Source organism: Haliotis rubra, unplaced genomic scaffold (genome assembly GCF_003918875.1).
Source record: "Haliotis rubra isolate DU_JTF1 unplaced genomic scaffold, ASM391887v1 Scf56, whole genome shotgun sequence".
Classification (NCBI taxonomy): Eukaryota; Metazoa; Mollusca; class Gastropoda; order Lepetellida; family Haliotidae; genus Haliotis; species Haliotis rubra.
Genome location: NW_025767257.1, coordinates 626,129 through 646,481, shown reverse-complemented (window position 1 = coordinate 646,481; position 20,353 = coordinate 626,129). Strand labels below are relative to the sequence as shown.

General features: G+C 41.3%; 2 protein-coding genes and 1 long non-coding RNA gene across 4 annotated transcripts; 1 reads left to right on the top strand and 2 right to left on the bottom strand.

Moving 5' to 3' along the window:
- The first annotated feature begins 3,687 nt into the window (after positions 1–3,687).
- LOC124253995 (inositol oxygenase-like) lies at positions 3,688–5,205 on the top strand. Its single transcript, XM_046687850.1, has one exon. It carries the CDS (start codon positions 4,164–4,166, stop codon positions 5,013–5,015), a length of 852 nt encoding a protein of 283 aa, XP_046543806.1. The 5' UTR covers positions 3,688–4,163; the 3' UTR covers positions 5,016–5,205.
- A 1,584-nt stretch (positions 5,206–6,789) lies between these two features.
- Positions 6,790–10,204, bottom strand: LOC124253957. The gene is made up of 2 exons (XR_006892357.1): positions 9,541–10,204; positions 6,790–9,497 (listed from the first exon to the last, which is right to left on the bottom strand). It is a non-coding gene; the product is annotated as an uncharacterized LOC124253957 (long non-coding RNA).
- Positions 10,205–10,636: 432 nt separating this feature from the next.
- Positions 10,637–19,319, bottom strand: LOC124253956 (malignant fibrous histiocytoma-amplified sequence 1 homolog). Of its 2 annotated transcripts, none has more exons than XM_046687804.1 (5): positions 19,283–19,319; positions 16,935–17,017; positions 12,830–15,950; positions 12,348–12,428; positions 10,637–11,665 (listed from the first exon to the last, which is right to left on the bottom strand). In XM_046687804.1, exons 3-5 carry the CDS (start codon positions 15,921–15,923, stop codon positions 11,379–11,381), a joined length of 3,462 nt encoding a protein of 1,153 aa, XP_046543760.1. In that variant the 5' UTR covers positions 15,924–15,950; positions 16,935–17,017; positions 19,283–19,319; the 3' UTR covers positions 10,637–11,378. The 2 variants fall into 2 exon arrangements, with proteins under 2 accessions (XP_046543760.1, XP_046543761.1); XM_046687805.1 differs by having other exon boundaries at positions 19,250–19,313.
- Positions 19,320–20,353: the final 1,034 nt, after the last annotated feature.

The following is a 20,353-nucleotide window of genomic DNA, read 5'->3' as shown; positions in this document are numbered from 1 at the left end:
TCTGACCCGCTTCACATCACCCCCGCTGTATCTGCCCCGCTTCACATCACCCCTGCTGTATCTGTCCCGCTTCACATCATCCTCGGCTGTATCTGTCCCGCTTCACATCACCCCCGCTCTATCTGTCCCGCTTCACATCATCCTCGGCTGTATCCGCCCCGCTTCACATTATCCCCCGCTGTATCTGCCCCTCTTCACATCACCCCCGCTGTATCTGCCCCTCTTCACTTCATCCCCCGCGGGGCAGATACAGTCGGGGGTGATGTGAAGCCAAGTGCCTAGCTCTTTCCGCAAGGCTAAAGCCCTCAATGAAGCAAGTCTAGAATCCCTCAGTTTCAATCTATGGTCTTTTTGGGGCTCCTTTTCAATTTAAATGGGTTTGTTTGTTACTCTCCAAATTATACATATTCAGAGACTAAGCGTTAGTCTAGTTCACCGTCACAGACACACATGCCATCAACACACTGAAGCAGAACCAGTGTCCATCTGAAGGCTATGGTGCAGTATGGGAGTTACGATCAGCGTAGCCCTAACGTGGCTGTCAAAGTGGGACCTGTACGTGCATAGACTTCGGGATAAATGATGTCATTTCTTGCTGACACAGCAGAATTTGTGCCACACCTTTCAAATGTGACCACCAATAAATGTTTCTCTCTCACCAGGTGCAGTCATGCATAGGAAGGGTGTTGACAACACGAGGATCTAAATACGCTGTTCTTCAGTCTGAGTGTACCAACAGGTCGCATTGACACAAAAGACTGCCTGAGATCTGTGAACGACTAACCTGTTTTGTTTGCCAGTCAACAGGGACTGTGAATAGACACCTAGTAAACAAGCAAGTCACTCGGGCATATGACATACAACCCCAGAGACATTGGAAACACGGAGGCTTATATATATATGCACACTCACACATGAAGGTTCTAGCGCTTTTTAAAAGCTCCAATTTGTACTTAAAACTCGGGGTGAACCGTTCATACATTAACCATCTTGATTATGAATCTCTTGCATTTTTAAGAGAGGTTGTGCAGAGATAACTGTGATGTGCAGAGATAACCGTGATGTGCAGAGATAACTGTGATGTGCAGAGATAGCTGTGATGTGCAGAGATGACTGTGATGTGCAGAGATGACTGTGATGTGCAGAGATAGCTGTGATGTGCAGAGATAACTGTGATGTGCAGAGATAGCTGTGATGTGCAGAGATGACTGTGATGTGCAGAGATGACTGTGATGTGCAGAGATAGCTGTGATGTGCAGAGATAGCTGTGATGTGCAGAGATGACTGTGAGAGATAGCTGTGATGTGCAGAGATGACTGTGATGTGCAGAGATAGCTGTGATGTGCATGCTGTGATGTGCAGATGACTGTGATGTGCAGAGATAGCATGTGCAGAGATAACCGTGATGTGCAGAGATAACTGTGATGTGCAGAGATAGCTGTGATGTGCAGAGATAGCTGTGATGTGCAGAGATAGCTGTGATGTGCAGAGATGACTGTGATGTGCAGAGATAGCCGTGATGTGCAGAGATAGCTGTGATGTGCAGAGATAGCTGTGATGTGCAGAGATGACTGTGATGTGCAGTGATAGCTGTGATGTGCAGAGATGACTGTGATGTGCAGAGATGACTGTGATGTGCAGAGATAACTGTGATGTGCAGAGATAGCTGTGATGTGCAGAGATGAACAACAACAAAGTTCAGTATATAGCATTATTCCACACTGTCTTCTGACGTCTCCCGTTATCTCCCGGCGGCACGTCTTGTTATCTGACTATGATCTGTCTTTCACTGGGCACAATTTGTACCAGAAACCTAGTCTCGTTTCAACCATTTCATCGTACTAAAGATAGAATTCTAAGTCGCTGTCGTAGTATTTTATCAATATTAATATTTATTTTGTGTAGGCATATAAGACATAGAGGTGTTAACACTTGCTCACCGTGTTTTATTACTCACCCGTTGAAGATATCACTGTTTAATAATTCTACAATGTTATTACACATTCTAAGAATGTTTTTTTTCACACAAAAACGGGAAAAAGTACACTATGAAATGGTTTAATGTAGAAATTTTGGGCTAATGGAAATTGGCCTGGAATTTGGACTCAAGCCTCTTTCACACGCAACATAAATTTTATAAAGTAATGATTCGAAGGCTAACTCACCCTCGTGCCGTCACTACACACGCTCATGTCTCCCTCGTTCCTTAGTGCGATCCATATTATCCTTACAGTGTTCCCTACATCACTTTTCTGTCACAAAATCACCGATTTATATAAAAGCGCGTCATTCATGCATGCACCGTGAAATCTACGTCTGACGTCAACAACCCTTTTCAGTTTGAGGCATATCGACTCATTCCACGCCACACGTTAATTTGTAGATTACGGAATGGGACGAGTGTGCCAAATGGCATCGGATCCATTCGGTCCGTAGAATAAAATCAGGAGGCACCAAGTCTACCCGTAACCTTCGTAATTGTCCGTGACCTATTCGACTCTTTCCGTTCATTTCCGTGACGTCACGATACCAAGCCATTCGCTGCCGGTCGTTCGATACCAAGCCATTCATTCGTTTCATAAATATAGTATTACACGGGGCATCGTTTAGTATTCTCTATTTACTGTACAAATGTACATGAATAAAATGGATAATAAAGAAATTATTACACTCGCAAATGTGCCACACGAAGCGAACACGAAGTCGTATGTCACACTTGCTCGTGTAATAATCTCTATAAATGTTAGGTAATATGCTTTACGTGTACACGAAAAAAGGTGAGACGCCAACAAATCGTCTAATAAAGAGATACATATTGAGAGAATATTTTGAGGGTATGAAGAAAATTCGACACGGTTATTTTAGGTATATGTGGAGGGCCGTCCGTGGATTGCAAAGATAATCCCTGGCAGGATAGACTACTCCAGAAATGACCCTTTGTGCGAGTTCAGTGGAGTGTGAACAATCATAGCGTGAGGGCAATGTTCATGAATGTCGGAGGTCAGTACCCAGTGTGAAAACCAAGTGAAAGATAATGGTTGTACTTGTAATCCCATATCTGCAGTTTGAAGGATGTCAACACATGAGAGACTTCGTGTACCCACTCAGAGCATTACAACATGTTGTAACGTGCTATAACATAATTCCTCAAAGGGAGAGAGAGTGGGTGTGGTTGACGTCGTGCTTAGCAATACTGCACCAATATCCGGGCGGGGAACACCAGAAATTGCATTGCACGGTACCCATGAATGAAATCGAACTCAGGCCATCGGACGAGCAAAGGTTTTAGTCCTAAGGTCACCCGACCGCTCCCTTTAAAATGATAGGCGATGTGAGCGTATGCTCACATTAACTTTAATTTGTGGTATGGATATTATAGACAGATACAAAGTCAAACAAAAAACGTGAAAATACGATTACGGACATAGGTATCGAGGTGGTGTGACCGGCTTCTGATCCAGTGAAAAAGCCCGATATCGAGTAAACGTAACAATTATTTCAAGAATGTTCTAATATTGTCCGCTTTTACGTGGATATAATTGTAATTATGAAAAGAAGTAGTGGGCAAAGCAAAAGAGTAGTTAGTTGGTTAGTGAGTTCAAATGCCACGAAATGTTTACAACATAACATTTTGTCCTGGAAAAGTGTACTTGCAGCGCAGCTCATGCAAGACTCTCTAGTTTGGAATGAAATGGACCGTAAAAATAACCCTAATATGAGAGCCGTACCCATTTAGGCCCTCAAGATTGTAAACACTCAAAGTAGGTCAACGCGAAAGCACCATGTGCGAGGGTGAGGAGGTTCAATGACGCGTGGTTGTTGGTACTTGTGGAAATATCATATACACTTAAAAGAAACGCAGTTAATCGTAGAGTAGTCTGGATACAAACTCATCACTATATTTTTGGCAAATGGGACTATGTTTTGAAATATATATTCAATGGTGCAAATCACTTGTTGTGTATATCCTTAAATTCCTACGTACGTGGTTGTTCATGGTTGTCACCCTCAAACTCACGGGAACCAGTTCCAGCTGGATCATAGTTAGCAGGTATATAAATATGCTTGCACGTCAACACGACTGATATACTTGGTTGGTAACAGTCGCTCGGTCAGTGTGTGAAGGTGGCTATAGTCTACAGAAGATATAACCTGATACTTTCATGATGTCAGTCGCTGTTGAACCCATTCCATTGACTGACCCCTCGGAATATCGACCCGAGAAAAAGGAAAGTAATTTCAGAGATTTTCAGATTCACTCCGTCCCCGAAAGAGTATACTTGACTTACCGCGAAATGCACACAAAACAGACACTTGAATATGCTAAAAACCGCCTCGAGAGCTGGACAAAATTCAACCATGCAGAGATGACTATCATGGAAGCGATCGAGGCTCTCAACGGACTGGTCGACGAGAGCGATCCCGATGTTGACTTTCCAAATTCGCTCCACGCCTTTCAGACAGCCGAGGCAATTCGATCAAAGCACCCGACCAACGAATGGTTCCAGGTGATTGGGTTGATTCACGACCTCGGCAAGATGATGGCTCTCTGGGGGGAACCCCAGTGGGCAGTGGTTGGGGACACCTTTCCCGTTGGATGTTTACCGGACGAGTCCATCGTGTTTGGGTTGGAAAGTTTCAGCGAAAATCCAGACTTGAAGAATGACAAGCTCAACACAAAACTTGGAATCTACTCAGAAAATTGTGGACTTGAAAATGTGACAATGTCGTGGGGTCACGATGAATATCTATATCGTGTCCTGAAAGCTAATGGATGCACACTGCCGGAGGAAGGGCTGAACATCATTCGCTTTCATTCCTTCTACCCTTGGCATTCATGCGGAGCGTACAGGCATCTATGCAACAACAAGGACATGGAAATGATAAAATGGGTGAACGAATTTAACCAGTTTGATCTCTACTCAAAGTCACCAGATATGCCTGATGTTGAAAGTATTCTGCCCTATTACAATGAACTTGTCGAGAAGTTTTGCCCAGGTAAATTGCGGTGGTGAAAGGACGATGAACTTTGAACTGTGGCCGAAGGATTCAACTTGGCGAATAATTTATATATTCACGAAGTGATCGATGCATTGGCTCAGGGTATTATAAGTTCTTGTAACAACTATTGTTATTGATTAATACGACACCTTACAGCAGTGTATAATAGTTGCAACAGTTTGGTAATGTGTGAGGGTCTGGAGGGGGTGTCTTGTTCATTGGACAGTTTGCTTTGCTTAAAGTACCTTTACACGGGTACTTAAACTGCTTGGTCGTGTATCCGAGATTAACTTTATTGTATTGTGATAAGCTGAATGACCTTCAATGGCATATTGTCATAGTGATATTTAGGTCCTGTGGACCATATGGGTATATATATTTTTTACGAATCAGATATTATTGTGGTGTATCAGTTAAGTTTTAAATGGCACAAATGTACATATCTTGAGAATACATATTTCTGTTATAATTCCTCTGTTGTTTTCATTAATTAATTGAATCCATAAACCGGGTTTTATGTGAAACCAGTATGCACAAATGTAGAGCATTTACTCAGAAAAAAATTGCTATGTCCAGATGGATGCACAATACTATTCATTTTACCCACAAGACATTTCTAACTCCCCTAAGTGTTGGTTGTTTCTTTCAGGGCGTTATGTGCATCATTTCATCCATCACTCCACATGATCAATGATTCATTCCAGGCTCTAAAGAAATTATCAAAATATACAGTTCTCTACACTGTTACATAACAGAAACCTCATATTGCCTGCAAAGACCCTTAAACTAATAATTGGGGTACCTGGGCATCCCCCATTTGTGTGAGTGGAGGGAATTGCTGCAATTGTTGCTTTGTATTACATTTTAGCAACATGCATAAATGCTTTGTTTTATACTGTGAGTTTAATGGTGCAAGCCAATCCAATACTTAGCCACAATTTTATATCATGGACACACTACACTGACATAGAATATTGACACTGAGCTGACCAATCCTTGCTCTATTCCTTTAATTCTAAGTTCCAGCTGATGACCACACAATCACCATCCTAACTGAGGTCCACACAATCACCATCTTAACCAGTACAAACATGGGGTACTGATGATTGGGTTTTTCAGCCACACATGCAGGTTAAGTCTGACCAGTCCAGGTACATGTAACACTGACTGACTGACTGACTGAGAATGGTTTTACGCCGCTTTTAGCAATCTTCCAGCATTATCATGGCTGGGGATCACCATAAAGGGCTTCACACATTGTACCCATGTGGGGATTCGAACCTGGGCCTTTGGCATGACGAGCGAACGCTTTAACCACTAGGCTAACCCACCACCCCGGTACATGTAACAAAAACACAACTTATTGGAATCACAAAATGAACTAACCTATGAGATGTTGAGATTACAGTATCACTACTTCAAAGATGTTGTGAATAGCTTCATGACCAGAATTAAATGTCAAACAGTATATCACTTATTTTGGGGCAACTTGGCTCCTTAGTGGAGGAAAGTGACCCAGGACAAACATCTTTCATCACGAAAACAAGATGGCTTCTAGGCACACTGGCATGTCTGGCATGCAATCAAACTACAACAGAGTGGAGCAATCACCATCTGAACATAACAAGTAATTGAAGTCTCTAATGTACATTAAGCTATGTGACAACACTGTAGAAACAGGAGGAGGCATGCTTCTGGCCAAGGCATAATATAAGGGGAATCCTTAATAGCTTGATAATGGCTCTCTGTGAAAACATTAGGGTGTATTGAAAGAGACACACAATGATATGAGGATGTATATAGTTTATTGGGTATAGTAGCATTATGCTTATGTACACTATGTAATATGTACCGACTGACAAACCACTACTGTGTAAAATCTCGGTTGGGAATCTCACATGACAATATCACAAGCACTGAGTAGAAAACACAGAACAGATGCAAGTTTTCTATGAATAAAATATGATTAAACATCTGGCCCTATCAACTTAATTGTATTGCATAAAAGTCAGGTAGCAATTAAGCAAGAGAATATTGCAGGACACGTAATACATATTCATTCCAGCTTACAGTCCTGGCTGCCGATGTGGCTAGATTGTATGCTGAGAATACACACAAGGTCAGGATTTGTAGTTGTACCAAACCATAGCACTTCGTCAACTTATCAACCGCTGGCCAAATTTGGGATTTGGGGGTAAAAAGCCTTCAGAACTATTGGTGAAACACTTTCAAAACTGCCTGAAGCAGACAGTTTATATATCTTCCAGACCCATTGCCTGACAATCACTGCACTTCATACTTCTGCCTCATCATGCTAATATCTTTACTATATTTCATTCTAGAAATAACACACATGCTATCATACAGAACACAAACCATGATTCAGTTTGCAATATTTGTATGATCTACCAAGATGTCAAGGCTGGAAATTTTTAGGATACTTGGTATAACTTTGAAAAAGGTCTGTAACAGGTGCGACAGCACTACTGTTATCAGCAAAGTGTTCATCTCATCAGGTGTTACGACAAGCATTTCATGCCACCTTCACTGCAACACTCCTTCACTGCAACACTCCTTCAGAGATAGTACAATACACCCACACATTCCAAACAAATAGATAGTGACTTATCAGCTTAGAGAAATGTGTCACATTGAAAGTCTCATCAGATGGATGATGTGGAATATATCCATACTGTGCAAAGGGGGTCTGTGGTACATTCATATGGGAGGAATGACGATAAACCGTGACGACATGTCCTCTTGCATCTTGTCAGTACGAGTGACTGAGTCAGGCTTGATGCCTCATCAAACAGTATGTCATTCTTATCACCTGTCAACTGTATGTTGGGGTTTTATGTGCTCACAAAGTAGCAAACCTAACTGAATCTGGGATTCTAAAAAATGTGCATAAGATCAGCAATGAATTGTGCTTACAAGTGAGCCAGCTGTGGTTCTAACTCTGTGGTGAACACATGCCCTAGGTAACATGCTGATAAAGCTTAACCAGGACAAATCTAGGATTCAAAACCCAAACATACTGCCCTGCCATCCCGAGAAGAACAGCTCCGTTCAGAGCAAAATATATACCTCTTAAAACAGGCCAGCTTGGCCCCACGACTGTGGTGAAGCCCCTGACACAGGATGGGTGCCAACATGTTTGTGTCTATCAGGTAGGCTAGGGTAGAAGTAGGTTTCTTACGAAGGGAACATTCAAGGCAAGTTCACAGTTTGAACTCGCAACCATAGGAAGCCTAAAAGCTGCTTCACAAAGGCAACATGATTAAAAAAACAAATATATGCAGTTACAAATGGCATCCTTCCTTGTTGCCAGATTTGAATTATGTTGTCTTAGACACAACTTTCAAATGATTTGAGAAACTTACAAAGCAAAATATGGAAAAAAGCATAACCTCAACATGGAGGTTTTGTGCTCCTATTGCTTCAGTTATGCACAAGAGAAACAAATATGATGATGGGCAGGTAGTTTTAATCATGGCTGAGCAAAGAACATTGTCAAATATATTGTTTACAAAACTGTGACTCTCCAAGGAGCCTCTAACACATGTGAATTAACTAGTTTTGTGCAAGGTTGAACATTTACGTCCTTCAACAATGTGATCATGGCACTGTGGTACTGCACATCACATATCTGTGTAAAGTGTTACTGGGACGCTGAGGCTGTTTTGTGGAACAAACAAAAGCTATCTTACACAAGTAAATCAATAACAGCATTTTATCATCATGATTTATGGTTTATCCATGAAAAGACCTCATCCTAACTTCCTAAGTCCTCCCCTGACATTTCAATAAGGGCCATGTACTATTCATTACTTGGTACACGGATCTGTGTGGTGAAAAGTATAGGTTTTGGAAATACATTGTTAATATTTTTCTTCCCATCATCCATCTATCTTAAAAAAAATTACTTAAAAAAGTATTTTAAAGATATTCTGATCACAGACCTTAACACATTTTTATTCTTAAAACACATTATCTATAAGCTGTGGGATCAAAATTCCTTTTTGTTTTGTCTTTAAACAATCAGCACATGTACTAATATCAAATACGATGACAAATATTTTCGCAAGTCTAATACATTTACCTTTAAGGAGGAAAATATTGCTCTTCAAACATACAAAGAACATGTAAAAACATTGTTAACAGCACTTATTTCATTCCTTTACATTCACAATCACAATCATTTGCCTTGTCACCTCGGCAAACATGGCAGCTAGTGGAATCTAGCCTTGAGGTAAGCACTTAAATGTGCAACTTCAACTTGAACACTGAAGTGCTAAGTAACAAAGTCAAAGCGTGTATATAACATGGAAACAAATAAAAAACGGTTGACAAAAGAAAGAGTTTGATATATAGACTATTATTGATCTTTAAGATCCACTGTTGATTCCAGCAGTATTCCTTGGTCTCAAGTGGAGCCACTGTGGATTCCCAGCTCTATTCTGTGAGCATGAGATGGAGCCACTGTGGATTCCCAGCTCTATTCTGTGAGCATGAGATGGAGCCACTGTGGATTCCCACTTGTAATCCTTGAGTCTGAGATTGACCTCGCATTGATTAACAGCTGTATAACACAGTCACAGATGAATCCAGTGTTGATTCCAGTGTTGATTCCAAGCTGTTTTACGTGAGTCATGCACGCCTACTTAAAGAGCTAATACTGATTCCTAGCTATTGTGGCCATATTCTGTGATTCTCAGTTCTACTGTTAACTATTAACTAATTCCCTCTTCGAATTTACAATGTCACACAACTTCCTGCAGTGAATGTTGGCAACATAATTACAGGAGGTAAGAGAATTAAAGAAAACAATCAAACAGAAAATATGAAACAACAAATTTTGTTCAAGACATGATACTGCTACACTCAAAGGGAGATAAGTCACACATCCTTCCTCACTGCTCCACTAGTATGTGTCATTATAGACTAACTTCTAGAAATGACAGCAAAAACATCCTTCTGGTAGTTGAAAGATACCAGGCAGATGTATACTGTGTCTACAAACAAAACAAACACACCATACATTGCAGTTCTAATATCAACAAGAAAATGACAAATCAAAGACCTGGTTTCAAAGAAAGGAATGCCCGTAAGAACATATTGCTAACTACCCTGACTACTTAGTATGTGGACACAACAGTTCCTCTCATCCCCTTCACAGCTGTTCACATGCCATCGAAAGGACTTCAGCCTCCATGTGTCTTACACACACCTTGCACATATCGGTAGATAAATCCTCTGCTCAGGCAGGAGGAGTCTACCCTCTGTCAGTGTCATGGTGAGCTGACCCTCTGTCAGCATCATGGTGAGCTGACCTTGGCTGGACAACAGCAACTCATCCATGGCAGTGACAACACTACACATGAACAGGCAGCTAGTTCCTGTACACCAGCCATTGTGATCCTGGATTCTATAGTAAGACAAGCACCTATACCACTGTCTATTCCATAACAGCAAATACTGACTTGGACGTGATTTTCAGTTTGAAAAACATTCTAAATCATAGCACTGCATGACACCTTTACTTGACATTCTTAAATACCATATGGCTGATTGATTATTGTGGAGCACAATCTGCACCGGACAAATTGAAATATGTCACTCACAGAACAGACAAAAACGTGTTTGTGTTTATTTCTATGTAGAAAGGTCCAAATCATGCCATACACTCTAAATAAGTCAATCACTGAAAAGACTGTGTGCTAAAACATGTGTTTGATTTGATTTCTTCTCGTAGAAAGCTCTCAATAATACAATGCACTGACAGTGACAGGCTTCAATTTGAACAAGTTTTGAATGAACAATGACGTAAAACATAAAGCACAGATAGTGTGATCAAGATTATTGTTGCAAGTTCTTCCCCTTTCAATATAGCTGTTCTTATGAATATTATGCACACTTAATCCCTGGACAAAACTGTAATATCATTTACTTTTATCACTAACAGTTCACATTTGCACTAATCTAAAAGAAAATTATAAAGCTGACACCAGTAAGTCTTTCAGGGATTCTACTCACATGGGTACAAACTTCGTGTTCACAAACTTCATCAATCTTGGCTGAAGTTGAGTTAACCCAAGATATCTGTGGATTGTCCAGCACTCACTGACCACATGGTGCAAAATCACCCTGATGTGCCAGTGAGATTGCAGCGAAGCCCCACATCCACACATGCATTGAATAATAAATAAAACAGTCTCACATAAATGTAACCAGGGCAGTGACACACGCCAGAATCTAGGATTATGTGGAATACTGTTATCACTTATCCTTGTAACAGAAACTTGGACAAGCATTGTGATCCTAATGACAACAGACATCTTGAGGAGATCGTTTCTATTCTAGCTATCAAGTGGAGCTCATAGATGAAAACGTTCTCTGAGAGTCTCAGCCAAGTCATTGCGTCCAATTTCCTCGCTCTCCAGCACAGTCAGCAGCTGGGCCAGCCTGTCCTCCACACTGCCCACATTCTCCCTGTTCCTCCATGTGGACAAAGCCTCGTGTATCTGGTGGTACGGCCTCTGTGGGTACTTCATCTGGATCTGTTCAATCTGAGCCTGACTCAGACCCAGTTGTAGGGCTATCAGTGTCCACTCGAAGCCCAGCCGAGATGCTATGTAACCAAGGCCAGCATCAGACAATAAACCTGGAAGAGGAAATACGATGATCTGGATCTAGCATGGGTAAGTGTACATGTTATCTCTGAAGAACCTATATTTAGGACACACTTGCTGAATGCAATACCTGTACTCTGGAATGTAAATCTGGGAGACAACTATTCTTCTTCCCCAAGATGGGACTGTAAGAGAGTTATTCTCACCCAACATAAATGTACCGGTAAATACAATGTGTAATACTCAAACACTAATTTTGATAGAATAACAGAAATCTTTAGGGGAAATTAGTTTTCAATCACTTACTTTCTACTCTCAATATCCTGACAGGTTATTTATTATAAGCGCTTCATCATGTAATTTTTCTGCCATAGCTACGCACCCTACTGTTGAGAACCTCTACCTTTGTCTCAGACAGTCAATGTTCACAAAATTCATGTCTAAACATCAGGCAGAATATCTAATTAGGATATGAACTTATTTCAAGTGAACAACTTTTAGGCTTGTCGGTCTAACTGCAATTTATCTGCATTAGAATGCTGACATTAAGCAACAGCAGTCATAAAATGAGAAACATCTGAGGAAGATTATCCTCCTCAGTGCCCTGATGCACTCCCATGCAAATGTTTCCAACTTAGAAGTAAAAGGAACTCAAACATAGAATGATGTTGTATATATTGAACATGTTGAACCAATGACAGATTGCTTGATTACCTCCCCCATCCACTGTATCCCCACAGCTCTGTAGGAACTCTGTAGCGGCCTGCATATGACGAGGCAAGTCATCCTGGTAGTCTGCAACAGGCAATCACCTTCCACTCATTCACACACACAGACATTGCCAGCTTAACAATCTTGGTCCCGATCAACAAAACGTTCACAGTGCTACGACATTTGCAAACCTATAATAAACTATAGAGTTAAGACAGGTCGTAACAATACAAACACTTTGTGAAGCTGGACCATTGGACCTGGACCTACCTTCCAAAGCGGTTGGTAGGAACTGAAGGAACAGTGCATGAGAAGAGACAATGGGGTAAGATTTGTGCTGGGCATGACCTTCGAAGTTACATAGCATGGATATTTTTATCAAGATTTCAGTTTCACTCTATCAATATCTGGAGAATAATCATTTATGCAGACGTGGATCAAGAGGGTAGACAAAATTAATCTGGAGAATAATCCTTTATGCTGACCTGGATCAAGAGGGTAAACAAAGCATGCCGGCATCAGGTCATCCTCATGTTTCCGGCACCAGTTCTCCCACACAGTGTCCTTGGGCACTGTGAACTCCAGGACTTCTCCTGGGAACAGGTAGGGATCATCATTGTTCTTGAGGATGCAGTGGGAGCACACCAGCAGCAACTCAAACCTGATGAATGGCCACTCCTGGAGGAGACCCAGTAGATCTGATCGTGTCTGTATCACCAGCTGCCACAGCTCCTGAAGGTCAGTTCCCCTGAAGGCCAAGGTCACCACATCCTGCTCAAAGATTCTCTCTCTATGTATCAATAACCTGCTGAGATTTTTCCGTGCAAGAATCCCAGATTTCCAGTTGATTCGATCTGAAACATGGGCCTGAAGTCTTACAGAGAACTTTTCAAAGAAGTAAGGTGGACCTTTGCTTGGGAAAGATAAGGTGTAACGAAGCTCAAACTGGTTGGGTGGAGTTACTGCTGGCCATCTTGTAGCAAGTGAATCTGGAACCTCTGCTGGGAAGAACCAAGGGAACTGGAGTATCCGAGAGGAACCAATCAAGGAGGGTGCCGAGGGTGATTTAGGAACCTCATAGCAAAGTTCAAACTTAAGCATCAGTGACACAAAGGTATCTAGGGCATCAGTTGACAGCTGGAAATGGCACAGTGTGTAGTGGAGAAGTTCATATGCCATTAAACCCTTTCTGATAAAGTCTTGTTTAAGAATATCAAATTTGTTCTGTGACAGACCTGCAGCTTTGCCATGTTCCTCAACATAGACGACTATTTCCTCAAAGTCATGTCTAAACACTGCCCTCAGCATTTCAATCAGTGTTTCTGGTCGATGAAAGACTATACTTTTGAGCTTCTGGTTCTCATGGTACCAGACAATCTCCCCTGTGGAATGGAGGTACTTGAGGACCATGCCAAGACTCAGGTCAGGAGAGCCTCCTAGGCTTATCATGGACTGATTCAAAGAAGACATGATGTTCATGAATTTGTCCAGAGCTTCTTCTAATGGCAAAATCCTATCTGGATGATTCTGAATAGACAAAAGGAACTTGTGCCAAGATTCAGGTAAAGGTTTCTCTTCAGTCTCCTTCAACCGAGTTATAAGTTTTTCTTTAAACGTTTCCATACCTAGTAGATCTTCAGCACAGCTAACAGCAAATATACAATTTGGCAGCTTTGACCTGGTGTTCAGCATCTTCTGCATATGGCACATCTTTTCCTGAAGACGTTCAATTCCAATATCACTGAACTTTCCTCCTCCTCCATCTTTGACTTCAGGCTTCTCAAGGATCTTCCTCATCTTTTCAATCTCCCGTGTCAGCTCATCAATCTTGGCATTCTCATCTCGATGCATTTTTCGCAGGATATCTTCAGTTTTGTCATTGATATCTTCATCGCAGCACAGATCAGCGTGAGTTCCTGCTGCCATGATGGTTGCCCCAGGTGCTCTGTCCATGATTGCATCCAGCCAGTCCCCAATCAATGCATCATACAAGTCCATATTGTACTTAGTAAAATCAAAGACTAGAACATGTAAGGCCTCCGGCGTAAGAAACATGTGGTGCGCTGCCGAATAGATATGATGCCCACCAAAGTCAAGAATCTGAACTCTCAGCTGCGACTCAGGTTCCCATAAATGTCGTTCAAGTACCCATGTCCGTTCATGCTCAAGGGTCAGCTTGGAATGACCGAGAACCAGTGCATGTTTCAAACTTGTTTTCCCAGCTTTTACTGCTCCAATGAGGATCATCTTTCTTCTGTGCTTAGCCTCACTGATCCTTAACTCCTTCAAGAAATGAAACAGTGGCACTACTCCTTGATCACAGATTGCCTGTGGTGGTTTCTTCAGATTGTTGTTGTACAGGTACAATACTCCTGACTGCAGTAGCCCCTGCAGGTTGTCCAGCAACAGAGGAATCTCAGTAAGTTGGTTGTTGTCAAGCGTCAGCTCTGTAAGGTTCACCAGCTTGCAGATTTTCTCAGGAATACTTGTCAGCAGATTTGAACCCAGCAACAGATGTTCAAGGCTCCTACAATTGCACAACTCTTTGGGGATTGAAGTTAATTTGTTTCTTTCAAGACCAAAGTATAAGAGCCTATGTAGTTTAGATATACCAGGAGGAATATTGTCTATGTAATTCTCACTTAGGTCTATATGCTCTAGGTTCTTTAAATTAAACAGTTCTTCAGGGAGTCTTAACAATGCATTCCTCTGAACATAGAGTGTTTTGAGTTTCTTCAAACCACACACCTCACTGGGGATCTCAGTGAAATAGTTGCCACTGAGATACAGACACTGAAGCTCTTCAATCATGAATATTGCACTGGGTACAACGGAGCAATACCTAAGTGCTCCAGTTAGATTGAGTGTGTGAAGTTTCCTACAATACTGAATGTCGTTTGATACATAGATGAGGCTGTTGCCCTTCAGGTTGAAACTTCTCAATTTGTGGAGATTACCAATTCCATCTGGTATTGTTTCTATAGACTGCCAACTCATGTCCAATTCCAACAGTTCAGAGAGGCGATACACTCCTTCCGGAACACTCTTCAGCTGTCCTCGGGGGTAAAACTTGCCAGACATATAGAGTCTCTGAATTTTCTTACATCTATATAATTGCACTGGGACATCTTGTAAGTTGTTTCCACTGAGGTTCAATACACGCAGGTTTCTCAGATTACCAATGTCTTCAGACATTGACTGAATGTCATTTTCTGCCAAATCCAATTCCTCAAGATTCACAAGGCTGTATATAGCATGAGGAATTTCAACAAAGTGATTAAATCCTAAGTTTAGATGCACCAGCTTTGTACATTCGGCAAACGAGGATGGCAGTTTGATGAGGTAATTCCCAATGGCCTGGAACACCAACATATCCTTCAGTGTACCAAGGGCATGATGCCCAACTGGGAAGGACAGGAGCTTTAGGAATGGAAGATACAGCTCATCCAGATCAAATGTGTAAAGAGCTCGGGGAATCCATCCCTTGTACGAGCCCTCGGGAACAAAGAGCACCTGCCTGCCCCCATCACTGACTGTCAGGTACTGCCTGAGGGACTCCGATGCCTGGCTCTGGTTCATCGTGGCAGGGTAATCCTCATCCAATACCTGTGTAGGAGATCAGAAATGTCAGGGATGAATGCCATAAAACATTATGTAACAGTAGAATAATGGTACTTTTATATGATGTTGATAAGGTTACACATTGGAATCTTTTATCCAGTCTTAAACCACTGTAACTGCCTAGCAAAGACTAACAATAATACATATCTTTGAAGATAACAGGTTGTTATGTGGCAGTGTTAGACATTGTTTGACCAGGGTAACACACCCTTCCCCCACTCACACACACACACACACACTCCTTTCCATTGTATTCTTAGCCAGGGGGTTGCCAAATTTTCTTGAGTTATTTTATTATGAATATAAGGAGAGCTAACTCTTGCCGCAAATCACAACAAGTCCAGTAACTGTGTGAAGATCATTCTTACCCTGGTTTCTCCAACAATGGCGCAGGGGTGTGGATATTACGATCTCTATTCTGCTACAAACACTGCTTTTGTGTTTTACTGCCTTTCAATGTATAATGCCACTTTAATACCTTTGTAAACTTAGTATTAGTATATAATTGTTAATTACATCACTTTGCCTTTGTCGTTTCTTCATTTCACACTGAGTTCTTATAAGGAGTGATTCCTGTTTACTTACTGCATAAGTTTCAACATGGAAATGAACAAGTAAGAATCTTAATACATTATCCCTTGCATGACTAAAAACTAAAAAACTAAAAAACTTCACCAGCACCACCTCAACACTGGACACCAGCACTACCTCAACACTAGAAACCAGCACTACCTCAACACTAGAAACCAGCAATACCTCAACGCTAGAAACCAGCAATACCTCAACACTGGAAACCAGCACTACCTCAAAACTGAACACGAACAATGGGTATAATGACAGGAATGCTCACAGACAAATATGCGTTGTTAACTCTTAACCCGCTGAATTGTTTTCAAACCTACTTGAAACAAGTTTGAAACAAGAAATACTGGCTACAATCATGTTCATTACAGTACTTTTTGATCTCACCTTAATTCAGTAGAATTCAGTCAGAGTGTACCAGGTTTTTCTGTCAGCAAAGCCTGGTTCATGTTGACATAACGCTACTTCACCTGCAAGAAGACCAAACACAAAAGGTACAATCTGACTTGCTCACACTAAGTACAATAAATATAAAAAATTAAGTGAATGATATGGATGTTGGAAAAGAAGTCATAGGAAAAAAAGTCATAAACACAAAAATGGTCCTGTTACGGGTATTTAAACAACAATACACAACCTACATATCACCACATATCAGGTGCATGTGTGCATCACTGCATGTGTGCTTGCAAGAGTGAGTCTGAGCACACGCTTGTGTGTGTGTGTGTGTGTGTGTGTGTGCATGTCAATACTCATGGCAGTTCAGTGAGTGAGTTAATATTTAGCGTCACATCAGCAATATTGCAGCCATATCGCATGGCAGTTCAGACTGAGTTTGGTTTACGCCGCTTTCAGCAATATTCCAGCAACATCACGGCGGCATGGCAGTTCAGAAGTAAGTTCATGAATTATAGCAATACATTATTGAGTGAGTATGGTATCATGCCGCTTTAAGCAATATTCTAGCAATATCAAAGCCAGAAATGGGCTGCACACCAGAGCTCCACATAAGATTTAGCTCATGTGGGTACTGTACCGACTGTATTTTTTTGGAGTGGGTATTATGAATGTTGAGTGGGTATTATATTTCCCGTTACCCACTGCTTTCAAATATGTGCGTATTTCAGTCATTTTACTCACCTAAGTATTATGTCATTGAGGAAGTTTACTAAGCAGGTATGTCCTGCCTTATGTCATACCTAATCAAAACCAACTTAAATATAATGGAAATAATTTCATAAAAAAATCACTCATCCTATACTGACAGTACAAAACTAGTCCTACACTAACAGTACAGCTTGATAGCAATCGATGTCTTTTTCATTATGCAACCAATTTTTATAAATATATTTCGTACACATTTAGTTTTAAACTTTTTGCGTATCAAACATTTTAAATGCGTAATTGGTACGCAACAATTATTTTTCAATGCGTAATTGGAAATTTTCTATGCGTATTTTACCCGGATACTCAGCTTATCTTGGCCTCTGGCACTCATTTGTACCCATGTGGGGAATCATACCTCGGTCTTCTGCATGACAAGCAAACTCTTTAACAGTAAACACATTTTACTGCCCCTAGTAATGCAATAATTCCTGACACAAATTAGTAACAAATTGAATGTAGAAATCTCCTGTTGAAAGCGCCTTGTTGTTTCTTTTCATGTAATCTAATTCCACCTGTTGTCACAATCAGCCCAACTGGTACTGACATGTACTCCAGGTACTCTCTGTGTACAGAAACATTAAACTCTGGACACATGCACAGCATGCATGTCTGAAACCGGTTTCATTCTAACTGTCACTTGAAGTCTGTTGTGTGTGTACCCTGATACAAGTCCACTGCTGTCTTTAAACCCTACCAGTGAGTCATCACAATCAGATCTGCTTATGATTTGATACAAACATTACCATGATTACTGTTATCATTCAACTTAACAGACATTTACATGGTATAATAACAACCATTCTTACTACACAAAACTGGACAAAATGTTTTTAGGGGAAAACCTGTGGACTGTACTAGTTGCGACTTCAGCACCATTTTGGTCACACACGGTTTGTTCTCGTCTGAAATTGCTGATAGACAAACTGACCAAATACATTTTCTTTTGACGATAACGAATGAAATGTGTGAATGTAATCTATACAAGAAACGTGACTTGTAATACTGAAAAGCTGAAGAGGTGCACTTGACTAGCTGATTGTACTTTGCTAGTTTAACGCACCACTCAGAAATATTGCAGTTACATGAAGGTGGCTTATTAATAATGGATTATGTAAACAACTACTAAAAAGTAGATTTCACAGGCCAAAGACTCTACACATTGACATTATCGGATCATCACTAAAAATATACCGGCAGGGTGTTTCACGAATTGGGTGACATGAAAGAATAAAGACAGTTCCCTCGTATATTTGACGTGCAGAGATTTCATATGCGGTACTGTCTGTAGTTATCAGACGCAAAGCTAAATGTTGTCAACATTATCAATGTCAACATTTCCTCCATAATTTATTATCACGAAATTATATGTTCATGTCTGAGAATCGTGACGACCTTCACGACTGCATAATCTTCGGCCTCACAGAAAACTCGACCCCACTAAAACACCAATATCTTCTACCCGATGCACGGCATAAACATTTTCCAACAGTCTACAATGAAACTACGAAATAATGATGATGGAGATTGATGTGTACCCATGTAAAAAATATGTCACCCTGTACACCGACCTTTCCCTGCCTGTAATGGCTGCCTCTTAACTTCCCGTCTAAGAAATAGAGTAGCCTCCCTTTGACCACTGTTAGCCCCTGTACAGGCGCGTTAAGAAATGCTGGTTAAATTATAGAATAGTTGCGTTTAATGTTCTTGAATTTTCGAAAATGGGACGTTGTCCTTGTGTAAACAGCTTAATTATCAACTTATTGATTGATACCTCAATACTGTATATAATGGGTGATCGCTTATGAGCTCTGAATGGTTGAACCATTGATTCTGAACATGCCTCCACGCCGTGCATATACATAATTGTCTCCCTTACATGCTAGACTACGTTGGCGCTTGTTCGAATCCGTGGAGCACCTTTAAAATACAGCACCACAACTTCTCATGCAGACGGTCTCTGTCGTAGGCCACGTCTCACAAGGTATACTTATGCCTTTCTTAGTAAAGTACAGATTCTAGCACTCCTTGGGTTGAGTCCCATCCGGGACTCGAACCAACACCCTCAGAGTCAGGCACCTAATCGCCAGCACACAAAGTCAGCCGCATAACCCGCTTGGCCACCGCGAATAAGCATGAGTCTATCAGAAGAACGCTGGGGGTGAGGTGAGGTGAAATTGGGTTTAACGTCGTGCTTGAGACTATTTCGCTCATATGACGACGTGCATGCGTGTGTATGTGTATGTGCGGCTGCTTGTACTAGCCAAGACTTAAGCTGGTTTTATAGTGCTAGCCCACTCACACACATTATACTGACTCCGAGCCGACCAGTCCTTGTTGTACCCATTAATGCCGAGCGCCAGGCAGGGACCAACAAGTACCATATTTTAAATAACGTCTTTTGGTATGACGCGGTCGGGGATCGAACCAACGACCTTCCGCTCTCCGGGCGGACGCTCTAACCACTACACCACGGAGTGGTAGCTCGTCGGACGGAAGGCCCAGATTCGATACCTCTCATTGGTAAAATGTTTGATGAAATAATTCTAATCAGAGTATGTTTATCTTTGAGTAACATTGAAGTATGAAAGCATATTTGGTGGATGTACACGCTTAACAGTAGGCATAAGAACCTTGGATTC